At 45.4% G+C, this 21,867-nt stretch overlaps 1 protein-coding gene across 1 annotated transcript; it reads left to right on the top strand.

Moving 5' to 3' along the window:
* Positions 1-62: 62 nt before the first annotated feature.
* Positions 63-20,693, top strand: CD8B (CD8 subunit beta). Its single transcript, XM_051974400.1, has 6 exons — positions 63-159; positions 7,291-7,650; positions 10,027-10,122; positions 12,942-13,031; positions 16,508-16,544; positions 18,432-20,693. The coding sequence occupies exons 1-6, from the start codon at positions 114-116 to the stop codon at positions 18,442-18,444; spliced, it is 642 nt and encodes a 213-aa protein (XP_051830360.1). The 5' UTR covers positions 63-113; the 3' UTR covers positions 18,445-20,693.
* Positions 20,694-21,867: the final 1,174 nt, after the last annotated feature.

Here is a 21,867-nt window from a genome sequence, read left to right as displayed (position 1 = left end):
CCAATGGAGGGCCAGTGGGCGGGGGAAGGGGCGCTAGGCCCCGCCCCCAGCCCGGCAGCCTCGGAGCCCGCGGGTCCCGGCCCGCAGGTGCTTCACCCCCAGAACCCGTCACCATGCAGCTCCTGTGGCTCAGCCTCCTCTTGTCCGTTCCCATCTCAGGTGAGACGCGGGACCTTTACTGGGGGAAGCTCCAGGGCTTGGGGACAGGAGGAGGGTCCGAGGGGACTCAGCCCCGCACGAGACTTCGCGGGTCCCGGGCGGAGGCGGGGGTCCCGAGTGGGGAGCGCGCTGGATCCCGCGCTGCCGACACCCTCACCTCCTCCGAAGCGGGCTGGTCACTCCGGGCGGGCCTTCGCTCCCCGGGGCCGCCGGGCGTCGGGTTTGGGAGACGTCCCAGCCAGAGGACTGAGAGGAGACCCTTCTCTGGTCCGCGACGCAATAGCCTCCCCTTCCCACCTCCGCGGGCGCGGACACCGACGGGCAGCAGGGAGAGAGGGAGAGAAAAAGGGAGGAGGGTAAAGCTGAGAGACTGGGAGCCCTCCAGCCCAAGTGCGCATTCCCCGGAAGAGGAGACGTGAGCTGCTTCAGGGGGTGCAGCCGGGGTGCCCAGGTGACGGGCCAACCTTGGACCCGCGGCCTCTGACTTGGCAGCCAGGGTGCCCGCCTCGCCGGGGTGGGGGAGAGGCCGGAGGAAGGCGTGTCAGCCCCAGTGCGGTGGGCTCCTGGGGCCTTGGCCGGCCCTGGGCATCCTCTTCCGCCCAGACTTCCCGCAGAGTCCAGGAGGGGCCGGCCCACGGCTAGTCCGCACCTTTGTGCACACACGGGGGTCTGCGGCCCAGCACACATGGCATAATCTCGAGAGGAGCATGTTAACAAACCATGAGCCTCCTTGGGGGGGGGGGGGGGGACTGTACTTAATGCGCAGTCACCGCTGGGCCTCGAGCCAGGGGCAGAATGGGTCAAAACCAGCCTTAACTGGAAGTACCCGAGGAAATGAAGGTGGAAGTGAGCAGAGGGGGCAGCTGGGTGGGGCAGTCGGCCCTGAAGTCAGGAGGGTCTGAGTTCAAATCTGGCCTCAAACACAACACTCCCTGGTGTGGAGTAAGCCTTTTCTGGCATTTCTCCCTTTTCTGGGCTGGTCCCACTCCCCCCCCACCCCACCCCCCACCCCGTGTGGCGTCTGAAGTTCATCCTAGGCCATCCTGCATTCCTTCCAGAAGCATTTGTTAACAGAAACTGTTTTTGCCTTTCTTTGTGTCCCAGCGCCTGGCACCTAGTAAGCACTTAATAAATGCTTATCGATTGACTTTTAGGAGCCCACTATGGGACAGGTCAGGAGATGAACTCCAGTGGAGCTTGGTATGTTTTACGGTGTGGGACAGTGGTCAGGTCATAGAGGCAATGAGAGTAGGAACTGTCTTGTCTCTTTTTGTTTTGAGTTTTTTTGGTATTCCCAGCCCAGCCTTGAACACAGTAGGTGTATAATAAATGTTTGTTGCCTGAGGAAGGCAGATCTGAGTTCGAGATCTGACAGTCCCACTTTGAACAAATAACTGCCCTCTCTGAGAAGATGGATTTGGAAGAAAAAAAAAGACTCTAAAGATCATCAGAAACAAACCTCTCAATTTGCAGATGGAGGTGGTAGTTTGTCTCTCTTTCTCGAAGAGGATGTCAGGAAAGTGATACCATGACATGCCAATGAATTGGATTTAAACGAGGAAGGGGAAGGCAAGGTCACCTGCCTCCCCTTCCCCTCCAGAGCCATCTGGGTCCAGTGGTCAGATAGTGATCAGAAGGACTGCAGATGACCCCACAGGAAATGGGAGACCTCAGCCTTTTTAAGCTAAGGTCTTCAAAAGTCTGTTTGACTGAGGCCGTACCCATTCAGCGATTAAGGCTGCAGATGAAGAAATGAGGTCCAAAGAGGTGATGGGACACACTCAACATCAAAAAGTCAAGCTTTGATTTGAACTCGGGTCCTCTGATTTCAGATTCAGTTCTCTTCCTGTTACAGGCCTTAGTTTTCAAATCTGGAAGATGGGGAGAACAAAATGTGGGCTCCATACTTTACAGAGTGCCTATTGAGGAGTCCTCTGTAATCCCCAGGTGTGGGTTCTTATGCAGTGTGTGTGTGTGCTTAATAAGCATTTATTAAATGCCTACTAGATACCAAGCCCTGTATTAGGCCATGGACTTGAGCAAGAGCCCCATTTCATAGGGTTGTGGTGAACCTCAAGTATATTAATAGTTATCTGTATTTAAAGTAATTGTTGGTAATACTAACACATTGTTAATAGAGAGCATCATGCTTTCTTGGAAGCTTTCATTTTATCTTGAAACAAATGAAGTCGACCTGCAGGTGTTATCTATCGTTACTTTACAGTTGAGGAAAACTGAGTCTCCAGATGTTAAGTGACTTTGCCACTTTTTAGTGACTGATTCCGTTTTAGAACTAGTTGTTTTTTTCCTAACCCCCTACCCCGGTTTCCTAGGAACGAGTGGTAGGAACAAATAATAGTTTAAACTACCGGCCTCGGTTTGTAACCTTACAGAAATACTTATCATGATGATGATTATTTTAAGAAAGACACAAGGGGAAGTAGACAAAGTCAGAGGGAAAAGATTCTTCTGTGTCAACACTTAATGAGCAAGTCACTTCTCTCTGAGACTCCATTTTGCCTCTGTAAAATGGAGATATTACAGAGGGACATTATGAGGCTGAATAAAATAAGCTTAAAGGGACTACAGAAATTCGGGCTGATGTTTACAGCTGGGGAAAGGGGAGGCAGAAAAAAGAGCATTTGAACAGTATTTTAAACTCTGAGTCGGATTTTATCAGGCAGAGAATGGGTAGAGAGGGCAAGTACGGAGCAGAAACTGTGGAAGAGCACTGCCGAGGTGACATAGGGTGAGAACTGTGAGGAGTTCACTTTGGCTGGATGGAACCTGTGGGGCTTTAGGAGTGGCAGGAAGGGAAAGTAGAGCCAGTCTTTGCAGGGCCTTGAATGCCAAACGAATGAGTCAGGCTCTATTGCTACATTAGGGGGAGGTTGGTGAGTAGGGACCATTGCATATAAGGAAGACTTTTTCTATATGTCCGCTAGTTTTGCTGAACTTTTTTATCTTTCTCTTTTTATTAGGAATGGCTTTCTGGGAGGCAGAAGGGAAGGAAATATAGGTGATATAGAAAGGAAAGAATAGGACCTGGATCTGTGACTTCTTTGGTGCGGGGAACTTCCAGATGAGGAAATCCCTCTACCAATGCAAGTCTGTACCTTCCCTACCACCAGGGTCACACAGGCAGTCTTCATCAGAAGTGGGCCTTGAACCCAGCTCCCACGGCCAGCTCCCTGTCCCCTGCCTCAGCTAGAGCTGTCCAGATCGGAGGGGACTGGCTCTGAAGGTCCTGAAGGGCTGTGAGAAGATGACTGCGGGGTGGATATTTTGTGATAGTGCTTTTGGGGTCCAGGACCAGATGAGTGCCAAGGAAGGACATCCCTCCTAGAAGGGGATGATCTTCTGACATCACAGGATCACAGATTAGAATGGGAAGGGCTTTCACAGGCTATTGGCTCCAACCTGCCCCATTTTACTGAGGCTGGGAAAGATTGGGTGCCCTACCCAGAGTCTTAGGACCAGTACCCGCCAAAGGTGAGGTCTCCTGGATCCAAAGTCAATTCTTTATCCTCTGTGCTCTGCGGCCTATCCTGTTCCCCCTGCCCCCCAAAATTAATAAAAACGTAGAAGAAGGAAGGAAAGAAAGAGAATGGGAAAAGAGAAAAAAGAGAGAAAAGGAAAAAAGAAAGAGAGAAATGGACAAAGAGAGACAGAGAAGTTTAATCAGGTTAATGGAACGTTTCTAGACATGCCATCATTAAGAATGAAAAAATAAAGCAACTGGCATTGGAGCACCAGCTTTGGAATGAGGAGATGTGGGTTCAAATCCCAGCTTGGTCATTTACATTGGATTTTATTCCACCTAACTAGTGTTATGGATGTTTTTGGATATGGGTTATGGAGAGTGTATGGATGTTTTTGATGAAAGAATTTCCTTACTTCTTAGAAAAACCTTAGCTGCAATGTGAATAGTTGGCCCTCTTGTTAATAGTGGGGGGTAAAAAAGATAATGCAAGTCAAGCTGACTAGGCTTGATGCTACATTAAAATTTATTCTTTCTTTCTTTCTTTCTTTCTTTCTTTCTTTCTTTCTTTCTTTCTTTCTTTCTTTCTCTGAGAGATCTCCTGAAGTCACTGTCCTTTTCTAGAAGGAGTGTTAAACTACTTTAGATTTCCATCGCTGCCATGATCAAATCCAATGTAGACCTCAGGGAATTGCTCTATAGTCTCCTGAGCTTTGGCCAGGGTTCTCGAAGAGGAACAGAATTGTTCTTTGATTTGATGAGGAAGGCCAGTCATTTTCCCTCCCAAAGCCTTATTTTGCCCATCTATAAAATGGGAGAGATTGGATACCTTACCCAGAGTCTTACAACCAGAACACGCCAAAGGTGAGGTCTTCCTGGATCTAAAGTCAATTCTTTGAAGGATAGAAGGGAGGGAGAAAGAAAGAAAAGAGAAGGGGGGAGGGAGAGAAAAAGAGAGGGAAAGAGAGAGAGAGGGAGGGAGGGAGGAAGGAAGGAGAAAAAAGGAAGGGGAAAGGAAGAGAGAGAGAGAGGAGATAGGAGAAAAAAAGAATGAGAAAAAGAAAGAGAAAAGGAAAAGAGAAAGGGGGCAAGAGATAAGAAAGAAAGAAAATAAGAGAAAAAGGAGGAAAAGAGAAAGAAAAGGAGCTATAGAAAGAAATGTGAACATGAAATGATTTTGAGATACTTGTATCAATTTAATTCAACGCAGTTTTATCAGCATTATTCTCTGTTAGTCAAGTAAAATAACCTTGGGACTAGAACTCAGGTTCATTCACTGGAGGACCTGGGAGGAAAAGACTGAAAGCTTTTCAAGCTGAAAACCTGAGTGGCAAGAAGGGAGCAGAGAGCTTTTATTTAACCAAAGAGATATAAGTAATTCTACCAAGTAAGCAGCTATGCAGAAGACCCTGTTCTAGGCAGGGAAAACTTGAAAACAAAAATAACAAAGGAGCTCATATTCTGGTGTGAGTGGGCAATACAATATGCACATTGATAAGAAAGCATGAAGTAATTTGAGGAGCTTCTCAAGAGAACAAATGGGCAAGACGAGCCACCCATGAGTCCTGAAGGACGTAGGGATTCCAACTTGGGGCAGGTGGCAGGGAGGGCGTTCCAGGCACAGAGATCACGTGCTCTCCAGGTGTAGGGGTTTCAGCCTAAGCCAGAACACAAAGTCAGGAGATGGAACGCCACATCTGAGGAACCAGAACTGGGACAGATTGGCCGGCCCGCGCAGTTTGGTCCTGGTTAGTGCAAATAACGAATTCCCTGAAGTGGTCATCTGAATTTGAATTTGTCCCATTGCAAGTTACAATTATGTCGAACTGGCTCCACAGTGTGAATTCAAATAAAGAACCAGTTCCCGGGAATTTCATGGTGGCTATTCATACTAGTTATTCACACTATTCACACACGCTAACTGTAGAGTGGCAATAGGGGAGCAGTACAGTCAGTCAAAGAACCTTTGCTAGGGACTTCTATGCAATGGCGTACAGTTTGGAAATAGAGGCACAAAGTGTAAAAGACTTTTAAATGTAGCATCAGCAAGTTTCTGTTTTTTCCTTAGAGATCATAGGGAGTCATTGAAGATTTAGGAGCAAAAGGAGAAAAAATTGTGTATGACTTTATAATTCTATAAGGTAGACAAGGCAGTTATAATCATCCCTATTTTATTTTTAATAGCATTTTATTTTTCCAAATACATGTAAAAGTAGTTTTTGACATTCATTTTTGTAACCCCTTATGATCCAAATATTTTCTCTCTCCCTTACCTCCCTTTCCCCAAGACAGCAAGCCATCTGATATATGTTAAATATGTGCAATCCTTTTGAACATATTTCCATATTTGTCATGTTGTGCAAGAAAAATCAGACTAAAAGGGGGAAAACGATGAGAAAGAAACAAAAAAAGGTGAAATTACCGTGTTTCAGTCCACATTTAGTCTCCATAGTTCTCTCTCTATGTGCAGAATCATCCCTATTTTAAAGATGAGGAAATTGAGATTTAAAGAAGGGGACTGACTTGACGCACGTTGCATGATGAGTTAGTGACATAGCCAGGCCTGGACCCCTGATCTCCAGGACGTTCCATGATGGCCCCCAATGCCTACAGTGCTGTCACCCCCTTCATTCTACGTGTCTTCCCAACTATTTTGAGTCAGGTGGACAAAGCCGACCCATTTTGTGGACAAGGACCATGAAACTCAGAGATATGTATGTGAGAGGTCCCTTTGTTTAATATTTGATGATGGAAGGGAGACCAGAACCTTGGTGTACTACCTCCAGAGCCTGAACTCTTTCAGCAGACTACATCAAAAGGGACTTGAAACTCTGCTTTTATGTGGGAGAGGCAACAGAAAGCCCCGCAGTCCTAGGAGAAGACAAAAGCTTGCATCACAGCCTGGATGGACACTAACAGAGAACAGACAAGAGCTGGACGTTGGTGGGATTGAGTTGTATCTCAAGACCAGTTCCTTTTTGCAGATGCTTATTAAGCTTATTCCAGGTGCTCTATGATGGCTGCACAGAGACAGTGGGTCGGGTGAGGAGCTTATCACCCTGAACGCCGCACTCAGGAACGGAGCATATGAATTCGGAGGGTGGTACATGATAGCAACATCTGTAAAAGGAGGCTTAAATGGCCTCCGAGGTTCCTTCCAGCCCCTAAATATGGTCTTGAACACATGCGAACCCCTCTAGCATCTTTGCCAAGAAAACCCCCAAGATGCATCCTGGAGCTGGATACAACTTAAATGACTCAACTGCAGCAGAACTTTGTAAAGTTTTCCACCCGCCGCTAATAAGTGTTTCTTTGTTTTGGGATTTTTAAGGTAGAAGAGACGCCGGAGGTCATATACTCTAACCCTGTCGTGTTACAGAGAGGTTAAAGGGCCCAGAGTCAATCAGTGTCACATTTTAAAAAGCTTATTGTGCGCCAGTGACTAGGGAAAGAAAGACAAAATCACAGCCTTGTCCTTGTAGCTTCCATCCTAATGGCAGAGTCTTGGACATAACTGAGACTGGCCCAATGCGCAGGGAGGGGCTCCCAGAGGGAAGGTATCAGCCCTGAGAAAGGCTTCCTCCCCAAAGACAAAGTACCTTCTCCCGCTGAGAACAAGCACCCAAAAGCATCCTTTCTTGTTCCCCCAGGGATCTCCGGAGGCCCCACTCTCCTCCAGAGCTCAGAAGTCCTCCAGGTTCAGACCGACCAGGAGGCGAAGATTAGCTGCGAAATCCGGTCAGCCCAAACCACCCATGCCGTCTACTGGTTCCGCCAGCTGAGGCCTTTCGGCGCCAACAATCCCTACCAGTTTCTGGCCCACTCGAACCCCAGGATCCCTTCCCCGCCGCAGGAAGGCAACAGCTCGCAGCGCGTCCTTGTGTCCGGGGAGCTGCACAGATCCACGCTCAAGCTTCTGAAAATGCAGCCTTCGGACAGCGGCGTCTACATCTGTGCCATTATCCCAGGCCCTCAGCTGGTCTTCGGGAGAGGAACCCTCGTGAACGTAGGTAAGGACTCTCCCCGGGGCAGAGAGAGCGATGGGCCCCACGGTGGCCGGAGCCGAGCCCTCACCCACGGGACTGCAGCCAGAAAAGCTTCCCACTGAGGAGGGGCTGCAAGCAGGGCCACAAAGGGCCTCCATCCCATTCCGCTCCACATGTCCTGTGGCCCCGTTACAGGAAATTAGAGGCTCTGATAGAGTTTTCCGAATCCAGTGTAAGGGGCTTGGGTACTTTTTGGAGGGGGATATTTCTCTTGGGGGCAGTTGTTTTGTTGTTTTGGTTTTTTAAGTCAGAGGATCTTGGTTCAAATTATGCCTTTCCCATTTACTAGCTCTGTGACCTTGGACAAACTCCTGATTCCCTCGAAGTCTTTTTCTTCATCCATAAGATGAAGAGATTGCATGACATGACCCCCCCCCCCAGCTCTAAGTCCCTAACCCTTCAATGCCGGGGTTCAGGAACTGTCGTTCAGTGTCTGGGGCTCCACAAAAGGAGGGTCTCCCTCCCTCCCAATTTATGGCACTCATGAGATGGTGGGGGCTTTCTGTACATTTTCTGTAGGACCCCAGAGTTTAAACTAGCTTGTATTAATGAATAGAGGTTGTAAAACAGATCACTGTGTCTGTTCTAAAATATTCCAGCCCAAGTAGCTCCCAGGATTTGATTCAAACCAATTAAACAAGCATTTATTAAACAAGCACTGTATACTGGTGCTGAGGATACAAAGACATACCAATTTAGACTATGGCCACCCTTGCCATGCTCTCCCTTAGCATTGTTCACTCATGCTCGCGCGTTCGCTCGCTTGCTCTCTCTCTCTTTCTCTCTCTCTCTCTCTCTCTCTCTCTCTTTCTCTCTCTCTCTCTCTCTCTCTCTCTCTCTCTCTCTCTCTCTTTCTCTCTCTCTCCTCTCTCTCTTTCTCTCTTTCTCTCTCCTCCCTCTCTGCCTCTCTCCCTCTCTCTCTGTTTCTCTCTCTCTCCCTCCCTCTCTGTCTCTCTCCCTCTCTCTCTGTCTCTCTCCCTCTCCCTCTCTCTCTCTCTCTCTCTCTCTCTCTCTCTCTCTCTCTCTCTCTCTCTCTCTCTCTCTCTCTCTCTCTCCCCCACACACACACACATCCTTAGCTTAGAAACACAACAGGTGTGCAATCACTCAGGAAATAAAGCCAATAAATTCTGACTTGTTCTAAAGAAACCACAATCTGGGAGAAAATAAATTGAACCAAATGGATCTGGCCAAGAAGACGTTAGCTTGTGGTCATTGCTATTGTTGTTCGTCCTTCATTTTTGAGGAAGACCCATGACATTACAATGTAGGGGTCAGAATATGATGTTTTTGGCTGTGGCCGATCAGTGGCTCTTTGCCAGCTTTGCTCTGAGGTTTATGTTTCTGCAAAGATGGGGGATTTGTGGGTCGGGAAAGCAAGGTTAGGGATAAAGCCACGGATGTCTCCAAAAGCATTTCATGAATGGCAGTGTGATCTAATGGCAAGTCCTAATGATTCTTTAATTCTAAGGGCAATCTCGAAAGAAGTGGTGGAGAGCACAAAGCACAGAATCCAGGGGTTTTAAGGAGAAGGGCTGTGGGCCAGTCTCCTGCTCTTGGCAGGATGTCTGGGATTGGGAGGAAGATTATGAGCAAGTTTTATGTAGGTTTAGGATTTTCCAGTCTCTGTTAGTGCCAGGTGGCAGCCGTCCCCTCGTTGTTTGTTGAGCCTGATCAGAACAGGGCAGGGGTCCTCACACTCAGAATGATTTTTCCTCCTTGGCCCTCAAATGCATTTCTACCACTGAGGGGGAGAAAGCTCTTTTTCTTCCTTACTCTCATGTAAAGCTCTTTGCAAGCCTTAAATAGCTATATAAATGGAGGGCATCATCATCATCATTATAGTCGAGGGAAATAAAAAGAGGTCGACTGGGCATAGAGGCATAGATAGCATGGCTGCTGCATTTAGAAATGCCATAATTTATATCAATACATTTATAAATGCCAGTGAGTTTCCAGGTATGAAGATATTTTTAAAAATGAAAAAGCCCCTGTCTTCCAAGTGCTTGCCCTCCTATTGAGGGAAAAGCATGGACACATATAAGTAAATTCAAAATAAAATTACTCTAAACATGGGGAAGGGGCACTATGAACTGGACGAAATGGAGAGGGCTCCATGGAAAAGGTGGCATTGGAACTCAGCCTTGAGGGCAGTGAGGGATTCTAAAAAGTGGAGATAAGAGAAGCATTGCGGGTATGGGAAATAACTTTTGGAAAGGTGGGAGATGGAGTGAGGGGCATGGGGGGCTGCGAATAGGTCAGTTCAGCTAAAATCTAGAAGGCCCCCGCGGGAGCCCCAAGTTCTCTTGTAGTAAAATGCTGTCTCTCTCCTTGTTGCAGTTGATGTCTTGCCTACAACAGCTAAACCCACCAAAAAGACCACCCCCAGGAGGCGGGTATGCAATACAAAATCCTCAGATGTCGCTCAACAAAATGGTAAGGTCTCCTTCTCATTCCTCTGACTCCTCAGCAATGGTTTAATAAGGGCTCCTCAAAGTCACAGGAGTCACATAATATATTATAAGTATGAACAAACTGGGGTGGGGGGTGGTTAGTATCTGATATTTCAGATTTTCTAAGTCACCATTCTCTAGAAAATCTAGAATTAGCTTCATTTAATGCTTTAAAAAAAACTATATTTTAAAGATGTGGAAACGGAGAATCAGGAGTAACTTGTGCTTCCTTTCCCGTTCCTCCACTTATCCCTTCGACTTGAGAGAATGCCTCCTACTTCTGTCCCAATATAGGGACTAAAGAAGAGGCAGTGTGGTATAATGGTTATGGTGCTGATCCAAAGTCAAAGAGTGCTGGGTTCGAGCTCTACAACAGACACATTCTGCCTGTGGGACCATCAGCAAGTCACTTAATCTGTCTGTTTCCATCCTGGACAACTTTGTAAAAGTATAAATTCGAGACGGACTATTAGTGTCCATTAATGGAGATAATCTGTACTCTGGGAATTCCCGATGCCCGTGAAATCAGAGGTTCAACCCCTAAAAAGATTTTATAGACTTTTTTTCATCACTTGCAATTATTTTTCATCACTTCTTGGCCAACCTTCTGGGGATGAACTCCATTTCACAGGTGAAGACCAAGAGCTTCCCACAAACCGAGTCTAGAATTCTACTCCCTCCCAGTGTATTCATGGGATCTCTAAGGAGAAAGGCACAGGGATTCAAATGAGGAAGAGGTTCTGAGAGGAAGCAGTCTGGGTCACTGTAGCTGTGCCTTTCCCCTTTGAGAAGTCTCCATTTCTTTCTTTAGTCCGTCTCTATCAGTAAGCTTCCCCTTCCAATCCCACCGTCTCCTTGGAGACTCTAGCCAGAGTGCCGGCTTTTTGACAGCCCCTTCCTAGGGATGCTTTGAAGGGAGGTTTGTATTCAGAGGCAAGGCTGCTATTCACTGGCTTCTGCCTGTGCTGGGGTGCCCAGCGTGCTCTTCTGCGGTCACGGCCCCGCAGAACCACCTGCAAGCACGGCTTTCATCTTGGGGCAGCAGTTTCAGGCAGAAGCTCACTTATCGAGAACTCACATCTCCCCCACAGCCTCCCTGCCTCTAGCAGGTGCTTTACAAGCTCTGCCTGGATTCATGGATTTTCCATCCAGGAGCCGCTCTGTTACCAGGAGCTCCCGCCCACGCTTCTCTCCTGCTGCTTCCTCCTCCATCAGCTCGTCTCTCCTATGAATCTATACACGTTAATCATCACCTTGGGCTCCTGGGATGGATGTGGGCGTCAGCCAGTTAGGAGAAGCCACGTACCGGAGAGGAAGGGCTGGTGGCGAATGCTGGACGTGGAAAAGCATCCTGGCTCTCTAAGGCTCAGTGTCCTCCTCTGTGAAATGGAGAAGTTCCTCAGCAGGAGGGTGACCTCCCAATAAACGATGATGTTTTGTTTTTTTGTCACAGTGATCATTCATTAAGGCAAAAGTTCATAATCGGGCAACCTTTTAAACAATATTTTAAAAACTGTATTTCAACATCTTTGGCTTCCTCTAAAAATCAGTGTATTTTATGTATTTAAAAACATTGTCCTGAGAAAGGGGTTCATAGCCTTCAACAGACTGACAAAGGGACCCCTGACACACAAAAAGACTAAGAATCCTGGTATTAAGCGTCTTGGTGCGAGTGCTTTGGAGACCATTAATTAATTTTTCAGGGTGAACATTTATACTTCAGAAATCTGTAGTCATTACAAATCAGGGGTTGACACCGTTTTGTTGATTAACCAGACTCTGGAAAGAGATGGGACTTTGGGAGTGCAGTGGACACTCGTGGCACTCTCTCTGATTGTTAGATTCAGTGCCCCTGAGGGCCCAGATGAAAGGTGGGAGATGCCCACAAGTCCTAGGGACCATCAGTGTGGTAGATGGCAAGGATGAGGGTCTTTAATATTCAGGTCATTCAGTTCAATTCAATTCCCTTTATTAAACTGAAATCTACCTCTCTCTAATTTCCATTCATTAGTTATAGGATTATAGATTTATTAGAGGCCATTGAAACCAACCCCCTCGTATTGTAAAAGGAAAACTTGTGACTGGCTGAGGATTTAAATTCCGTTCTTCTTGACCCCAAATCCAGCATCCTTTCCATCGTCCTTCAAACCAATCCCTTTTTTTTTTTTTTTGCTGAGACAGTTGGGGTTAAATGACTTGCCCAGGCTCACACAGCCAGGAAGCACTAAGTATCTGAGGTCACATCTGAACTCGGGTCCTCCTGACTTCAGGGCTGGTGCTCCATCCACGGCACCATCTAGCTGCCCCATATTAAAACCAATCCTAATCTTTTCCCTAAGAGTAGCAGCTCCAGAACTGAGTCTCTTGGGCTGGCTGTGAACAGGGCCCAGTCTAACTGAAAGCACACATATATCTGAAAAGACATTTCTGCCTCTCCCACTACCTCTGTGGCTTTTGTCTCATCACTTAACTTGTCTGGACCTCAGCTTCTTCAGGTATAAAATACAGCCTCTTCTAGGTTCAAATCTTTGGTTTGATGATAGTTTGTTACTTTACTTTTCCCACTTGACCAGTGCATCTTCCCAGCATTGCAGAGTTAGCAAGGGCTTCGAATCATCCAGTACTATAGCTGATGTAATAAAAATCCTACAAATGCCATGGATGTTAGTACAGTTACTAGTCAAGTTTTATGCAATAATTTTGAATGTAAAAAGCTGTTGAATTCATTCCTTTAAAAAACTCTTTTGAGGGGATTTTTGGGGGAGAAATATTAACAACCCTTTTTTTGTATGTTTGTCGTAGGTACCCACTGCAACATCCTCCCTCTCAGCCTGCTCGCGGGGTGTGCTATGGTTTTGCTAATCTCTCTAATTGTGATCATCCGATTGAACTGTAAGTTGTTCACCATCACACATGGAGTAAGATCAAGAGATTACCAATATTCTCAGTGTGTTGTAGAGCTGGGGAAAAGATGGAAAAGAGGGAGAAAGGTGGATTATATCTTGAAGGCACTTTGAAGAGAGCTCCATTGCATACAGCAGGCAGTTAGTGTTTATGAGAGGAAATGAGTTGGAACTGAGTAGGACCAAGAATGACCTGTGAGGTGTCTGGCCCAGGGAGTGCTAGAATTCAGTGTGGTCCGTGTGGCTTCTCAGGGCTGGGAAGTGGGCAGGAGCCAGAGCGATTGGGCCCAGAGACTGAATTAGGGTCATGTTCGGGATGAACGTGGTGCAGTGTAAGAACACCGGGCTAGAATGAGCGAAAACCCTGCTGCTGCCGCTTCCTCTGTGGCTTTTGCCTCATCGCTTAGCCTGTCCGGACCTCAGCTTGCTCAGGTGTAAAATACGGCCTCTTGTAGATGGAAATCTCTGGCTCGATAATAGTTTGTTGCTTTACTTTCCCCGCTTGACCAGTGCATCTTCCCAGAGTTGCAGAGTTAGCAGGGGCTTCGAATCATCCAGTCTGACCCACACCAGCATAAGAATCCCCGCCATGACCTACCTGCCAAGCGGTCATTTGTTCTCCACTTAGGTCCTGGGTTGAGGGAGAGCTCTGTCTCCTGGAGCAGACTATTTCCTTCTCTGGAGACAGCTCATTGTTGGGAAGTTGGGGGGCCTTGTTTGTTTGCTCACCTAATCAAGCCTCAGTCTGCCTCTTTGTGACTCTCACCCCTAATCCTGGTTCTGTTCTCTCTAATGTTTTTCATCTTAAAACTCTTCCCTTCTCACTTCTTCCATTCTCTCACTGAGACATGGTGACACCGTTTCCAACACCAGCTACACCCTCTCCCAGACATCCAGTCACACTAGTGAGAGGGGGAAGAAGAGATATTCATGGATCCCCGTTGTCTCCCAGTAGCCCATTCACTAGGTAACCTCTCCTCCGGGGTCACAGCTGTAGAGCTCTATCACCTGATCCGGCTCTCACTGGTTACTTTCCATGGGGCTTTCAGGACAGGCTTTTTCCTCAAAGTCTTTTTTTGCTTCTCACCTTCTGTCCCGATACTTGTGGACTTCCACGTGCATATTGATGCTTTCTCAAACACCCTGATTACTCAGTTCCTCCCCACCCTTCACCTACTGAGCTGGATGTACCTCTGAGTTTTCCATCACCCCCAAAGTGATACAGTCACTCACATGGGCAGGAACTTGGAAACCCCTTTTTCTGGTCATAATCTTTTATAATCCCATCTTTCCTGATGCCTTAAAACCCCAGCCCTGTTCTTCATCCTCACTGTCACTCCCCTGCTCTGTTCTTCCTCAAGCCATCACCCCTTGGCTGGTTCTACCCTCTTCCCTTTCTCATCTTGACTCTACAGCTACCTCTGCTCTTGGATCCCTTGCCCTGTTGTTGCTCACACCCTGCCAAACCCCCACCAGGGTTTACTTTTTGTCTCCTTCAGCCCTGTTCACACAGCCCAGAATAGAACTGGGAGAAATAATAAAACCATGGTGACTTGAACACTAACAACTGACCCATGCCCTCACTCTCACAAGGCAAACCTTCTGTTCTTCTCGCATTGACTTGCTGTCCTAATCTGAACGGCAACTGTTCCACACCTTTTCATCCATCCTCAAGCCTCTCATTGTACCCCTTTCCTTCCCACTTGTCTCATATTTGACCCCCAAAAAAGTTTGTTGAAACCTCCTCATCTCCCATCACTCGTAGAACTTTCCCCACTATCTTCTCCTTTGTGACAATCAGATAGGGATGCCCAACTCCTGCATTTGCACCTTTGATCCCATCCCCTTCTAACTTCTCCAACAGATTTTCCCCATTATAATCTGTACTTTTTCTTTTTTAGTCTCTCTCTTTCTATGCTGGTTGCTTCCCTACTGCTTCCAACATGCTTATGTCTCCCTCAGATTCAAAAACACCCACCTGACCATCCATCCAAACTAGTTAACATTGTATATTATTCTTATCCTTCAAGGCTAAACTCTTTAAGGAAACTGTCTATACATGGGACTGAATTTCTTTCACCCTCTTTAGAACCCGACATGATCTTGCTTCATCTTTCAAATGGAACCGCTCTCTCTAAAGGGACCCATGATCTCTTATTTGCCAGATCTAATGGCCTTTTCTCAGTCATCATCATTTTCTCTTGGGTTCTCTCCCTTGTTTATGTTTTTGTGACACTCCTTTCTTCTAGTTTTCCTCCTCACTCTGTGATCATAACTTCTCAGTCTCATTTACTGCTTCTTCATTCTCTTCACATCAAACAATTGTGGAGGTCTCTCAAGTCTCCTGAGAACACAGTGGATAAAGCACCAAACTTGGAGAAAGACTTATCTTTCCAAGTTCAAATCCAACCTCAGAGACTAACTGGAAAAGTCATTTAACCCTGTTTGCCTCTGTTTCCTCATCAACAAAAGGAGTTAAAAAGGGGAAATGGCAAATCCCTCCAGGGTCTTTGTCAATAAAATATCAGATAGAGTCTTGAAGAATAAAGTATGACTGAAGCCATTGAACAACAACTCAAGGTTGGGCCCTCTTCTCTTCTCTCTCCATCCTCTCTCATTTCATCTTCTCAGCTCCCATAGTCTCAACAGCTTTGATCAGATTTCCAGTTTATATATATATATATATATATATCCGTAATCCTCTCGAACTCAGCATCTCCCAAGACAGAACATTATTCTATTCACCTCCAATTCTCCCCTTCTATGAATTTCCCTATTCTTATTGATGGAATCACCACCCTTCCAATCATCTGGTTCACAACCAACTCATCTACCCTCACCCCATAAGTCCAATCTACTTCCAAGTCTTGCAGTTTCTGTCTTCCAGACTTCTTTCATACGTACCCTTTTCTCTCTCATGTGTCACGTCTCTCTTTCAGCCCTCTGCCCATCTCTTGCAATCATCTCCTAACGGATCACTTAGCTTGGAGCCTGGCACATGGTAAATGCTCAGTAAATGCTTCTTGATTGACTGATTGCCATTGCATATGGCAGCCTTTAAACTACACAAAAGTGGCTCTTTTATCTCCCCCGAGTCTCCTCCTCTCCAGACTCAATATCCCCAGTTTCTTCAATATCCTCTTTTGGACACTTTTCACACCAATGTCCTTCCTAAAATGTGACACCCAGAAGTCAGTATGATGCTCCAGAGGTAGAGTTTTGTGCATTTTTCTCTGGGGAAGTTTTACATCTTCTTCTGCCTTGTTGCTGTCTCGTGGTTCTCCCTAATAAGTTCATAAGCCCTTGAGGTTGGAGATAGTGATTCCATCTGTGGGAATCCCAACAATAACCAGAACAGTGCAGGGAACATCAGGAGGTGTTCAGGGAAGACCTGGTAGTTGCTTAGTGGACATGAGGGGCTATGGGAAGAACTTAACCCTCATGCTTCTCTTTCTCTCCTCCCAGATTTATGGAATCTAGCTCGTCATCACTTTGTGAAACAGTAAGTAAAGCAAATCCCCAGAAGGATGGTTGATGTTTAATGCTTGGTGAAAACTCCCTTCATGGACCGTGACATGCAGGTTTCCAATAGTCCTCATGCTGGCCCCTCCTCATGCTCTTTCTGACTTCTGACAGTCACTGACTCTAACCTAAGGACAAAAGCCCGGAAGTTCTGGATTAAGTAATTATATAAATCACATAAAAATCACAGAGAACTAGACTTGGAGCCAGTCAGAACCGATGAGGGCGAGGCACTTAAATCTCCAGACTGCGTTGTTCCTTTAATGCCAGTGAAATCACAGCTCTAGTCCCTATTTCTATGGGCCAGACTTGAAGTTAGGAAGACCTAGATTCAAATTCTGCCTCTGATATATTGTCTTTGTGACCCTGGACAAGTCTTTTACTCTCTTAACCCCACAGATCACTCCTTAGGGCATCATCAACAACAAATAAGTAATTAGAATCATTAGGATAAGGGACAAACAAAATGAATTTATTTTCCCAGGAGAGACTTCCCTAGAACCTGGGTGTGTTGGGTATTGATTGGATTCTTTGGGTGTGCATTGTCTCCCTACCTCTCCCTTCCATGGGTGGGCCAAGGGCTGGGCAAATACACAGGAATTACATCAAAAACAGATAGTGAAGAATTATGATCTGAGCAAAGGAGCCCCCGGGTTTTGGTAAAGACAACAAGTGTGTATCCTTCTGATGTCTCAGGTGTTCCTTCTGATTTCTGGGCACAGCCCTGTGGCAGCCATTTTTGGGGCTCCCTCCCACTGGCTTGTTTAATTGATTGGTGATCCCCAGATTGAACATGTGTCCTGGGTCACCACCAACGGGCACTGGAAATTCTTTCCAATTCTGGGTCCAACTTTCCATCTCTCCTAAGCCAGAGGAAACCAGGGTGACTCAAAGCAGGAAAGGAAGTTTCCAATACCTTAAATGCAACAGTATCTAGGGTGTCAATTTTGAAAATAAGTTTGTTTAAGTTCCTGTTTAAAGCATTAAAATATTTCCATGCCCCTTGAGGGTGGTTGTCACTGCCCTCCAAGACTTACAGTCTAATCAGGGAGACAACACAAAAACAACTCTGTACGTACAAGATATACACGGACCAGCTGACCGTGAAGGTCGGTTCTGGCTCCAGGCTGGGATTCTGTGACGACCTGCTTCTTTCTTTGCCTTTCATAGAACTATAAGACTCAGCTCCCTGCCCCTCTGGTCCTTCCTCCTTTTTCTCCTTCTCAGAAATTGTCTTTCAAGGCTCTTGACTCCATGCTCATCTACCTTTTGACCCTTCAATAAGTTCACATTTGGCCGGACCTCAGCAGAGAGTTAACTACCATCCTCTCTATGATCATCCTATAAATTTGGGCATTCTTGATGCTTGGAAAGAGCTAATTTAATACTACCAATAATAATCAGTACTTTAGTAGAATTGTAAGGTTTGCATAATAACCCGATAAGGTACTTACAGCAGATTTTATTAATTCCATTTCACATCTAGAGAAACTGAGGCTCAGATATTTTAATCTGTTTCCATTGACTGTGAGCCAGTCACTTGACACTCTCAGCCTCAGTTTCCTCAAGTGAAATGGACTGGACTAAATGGCCTTCTCTCTAAATCTTTGCTCTTAGAAATTAGTGACTTCGCTTGCCATTTGGTTGATTTCATTCAGTTCAATTAAACACGTGCTTTTCAAGCTTTGCACTACCTAGAGACAGAAAGAAAAAAATAATTCCCGATTTCATCTTATTTTCACTACAAGTGAAATCATCAAATAAATTCAAAATAGTTAATCAATATCTGAGGCAGAATTTGAAGGCCAGCCAGCCTGGTTCTAATCCAGAGCTCTGGAATGATTAATTTGTCTGACTTTTTTTTCAGGCTTCACAGATGAGTACCCCTCCATACCCCTCAAAATAAAGTTCTTCAAATAGCCTGCTGAAGAAATGCGCTGGATTTTGCATAAGCAGAATTGGGAAACTAGAGCATCCGAATGACAATGATGAACCTTGAAATTTTCCTAAGCCATGGCCTGCCCTCTCAGGAGTTAGGTTCATGGGACTAATGGTTTGGTGGTCACCAGTAGCCCAGCTTAAACCTCAAGCACTTTCCACTATTTGCTGATTATGTAACAAATGCCATGTACTGTTACTGCGGAAAGATTCAGACTCTGGGCCCGAGCCTTTGAAAGTCACCGGTCAGTGGCCAGGTCTGTACTTTCTCAGCAGTGGGTCTGGCCCCATAGTGACTAACAAAAGTCAGCTCACTGAAGTGGAAGGTAAGCCACGGCTGCAGACTGACCACCCGACCGCAGCTTCCGAGGGCTAATATCTGCCTGATACGCTGCTGCTCCGTGACAATGAGGGCACTCTGCAAGGTAGAGCGGGTGCAGCCCTTCCGCCTCTCTCCTAGGTCTTCTCTTTGTTATTTTCCTTTTTCTCCTCTCTGAGTGAAAATGGCCTCGGTTTTTTTGTTTTGTTTGTTTTAAAATAAAGTCTGATATCAGTTGTTGCAGCAGCTGGGTCCTGATGGTATCTCTGAGCTCCTTTGTTCACACAGAGCAAACCAATGTCACAGACAGGCCCCAAGTGCAACACGGGGTTTTATGTTTTAAAGGGCTTCTAACCAGGACGAGGTTCAGAAACCAGGACTTCGTCTCTGGGGGGACTCGGAGGTGGCTTGGGGGGTGTCACAGCTGCAGTCAGTGGTGGCCATCGGTGAAGGCGGCCTTGTGAACGTGGCCCCCAGCCAAACCATTAGCAGCCATCAATTCAACAAACTGTGTTGGATGAGATGCAAAGAGAAGGGGCAGAATGCGTAGAATGGGGATTCTTCATCTGAGGTCCAAAATTATGTTGTTATGACTTTTAATATAATTGGTTTTTTTGAAATCCTACGCATTTAAAACTCTTTTTTGGAGAAGGCCAAAGGAATCCTGGACACAAAAAATGATAAAATTCTTTCCCATTGGATTAAAAGCTGGCTTTGGGGCCAAGAAAACCTAAAGTTGAGTATTGCCTTTAACATAAATTTGTAGAGTGAAGATGGAAATGATTTAACTCTCAGTGCCCAAGGCAACTTTGTAAGACTCTTCATTATAATCTGAACAGAGCATTCCCTAAATGGATGCATTCACAGGTCTGCATAAAAACAAACTAACCATACTTTGCATGTAGAATATTAGGGTCTCTGTTTTGGAGCTCCAGGGACACAAGCCAAGAGATTTCCCTCCAAGATCTCAAGGAGTGGAGTTGGAGAGGAAAAAGTGGAAATCGGATGATCTCTAGCTACTCTTTCACATGTTTATTGAATATTGAACAATGAAATAGGAAGTACCCAGAGGTAGAACGTGCTCCTGCCTTACAAGGGAGTCACATTCTATGAAGAAGACTACCTTCTCTGTCTTCGGATGATAAGCATATTGGCAAGCGCCGTGAAGAAAAATATGAATTGAAGCAATATTAGGCTGTGGGAAACTATAATTTAGGAAACTGACCCATACAGGTAAGGATGTTAGAGCCCTTTCAGTAAAATCGTAGTGGCTGCCAGAAAAGCCCGAGACCGCTCTCCCTCCACCACTGCTTAAATGTTTAATTCTCCTTCCCTCTCAAAATCTGTTACTGATACCAGTGTCACTTGCTAGTTTGCAAACTCACTTTGGTTTGGGGGTTTGGGGTTTATTTGCTCTTAATTTTGTTTTGTTTGGGGAATAATACACACCTGTGACAGAACTGGCTGACTTTAAGACTGACTATAAAGGGGCTGTGGGTAAGGCTTGGAGTATAGGGGTGGAGATGAGATGAATGTTATTGATGTGGGTACCTAAGGCAGGCTGGTGGGCTTTGCCAAAGAGGACTTTGAATAGTTTAAAATCCTTCCTGTTTTTCATTTTATATGTAAATATATGAACATAAATTTACAATTTGCCAGTGTTGTATATCAATACCCATTAGTGTTGTTGATTTCTAGTTCTCTTTATCTATATTATCCTTTCCTGGTTTTATCAAAATCATTCATGTAAAGTATTTTTGAAGAAAATTTACAGTAACAGAGATTATTTGTTCTTCAAATACTTAATAGAATAGGCACCTGGCATAGTGCCAGGCACATAATAAGTACTTAATAAATGTTTATTGATTAATTTGTGAGTTCTTCTGGTCCTGGTATTCTGTTCTATTCAGTTTACTTTTGATCTGTTCACTTTCTTTTTTTTTCAAAATAAGTTCAATTTTGTCAATTTTGATCATTTATATTTTTTATAAAAATTCATCCTTCTTCCTTAAATTTTCTGGAATGTACATTATTAAGTCTGGTTTTCTTTCCACTCTACCCTCTGACATATACTGGTTTTGTAATCATACAACTGACTAGGTAGGTCAGTGAATCTCTCATTATCCTCGGGGACTATTAGTTACAGACTTAGCTCAGATTTGGTAAAAAGTGTTTTCCATACAGGGAACTAGCAAAATCATAGCTCTTCATACAAAAACAGAAAATTCTGTTAATTTAGATTCTGCCCAGAGACAAACCCTCCACCCTCCTACATGTATATACCAACAACTCCCCAACCATAGATCTTTAGTTTTAAGGTAAACTTCTCAAAGCCACACTCCAGATAGCTGTATGGTTTAAAAGTTCACCCATGCTATCTATCTCTCCTTCCTCCCTCTTCATCAATTCAGATTTCATTTGTCTTCCTTGCATTTTGAAGAAGGAACGCAGGATTCTGTGGTGACTTTCCGGGGCCCAGAGCTGGCCCAGGAAGCCAGAGAAAAGACATCACACCCAGCAAAGGGTTTTACTTTGTTTTATTTTACAAGTCACCCTGATACTTGACAATTTTAATCAAACACCATTGAATAATTGTAGGTTTCTGGGTCAGAGGTGTTCCTGATCAGGTGAATGGCACAAAAAGCTGTGTCCCTGGTAACAATCCAGTATCTGAGTTGGCCCCAGTGAGAAGGAAGCTGCCTCTGTAGAGTTCCCTTGTACAGAAAGAGCCATCCTGTACTGGAGCCCACTCTTACCTTAAACAACCTGGAAGTTAAGCTATAGACGTCAACTCATAAGGCATCTTGTGTAAAAAGGATGGGCAGGATGAGTAAAATTCATTTACTGAGGCAGACAATCAGCACTGTTAGCACCTAGGAAGGCTTTGTTCTTTAAGCAAGTTTGCCATGGGCTCTCACAGAATTCCCTCTCAATATGGGACACCTTATCTTGGAATATCTACTGATCATTTTCTTCCTCTGGAACACTATAGGAACTTTTAATTTTTCCCTCCTATTTTTTACAGCTTGAGACAAAGATGGGACAG

The sequence above is a fragment of the Antechinus flavipes genome, chromosome 2 (assembly GCF_016432865.1).
Source record: "Antechinus flavipes isolate AdamAnt ecotype Samford, QLD, Australia chromosome 2, AdamAnt_v2, whole genome shotgun sequence".
In the NCBI taxonomy this organism is placed as follows: Eukaryota; Metazoa; Chordata; class Mammalia; order Dasyuromorphia; family Dasyuridae; genus Antechinus; species Antechinus flavipes.
The sequence above is the reverse complement of the archived record's forward strand: the minus strand, read 5'-3'. Positions and strand labels throughout refer to the sequence as shown.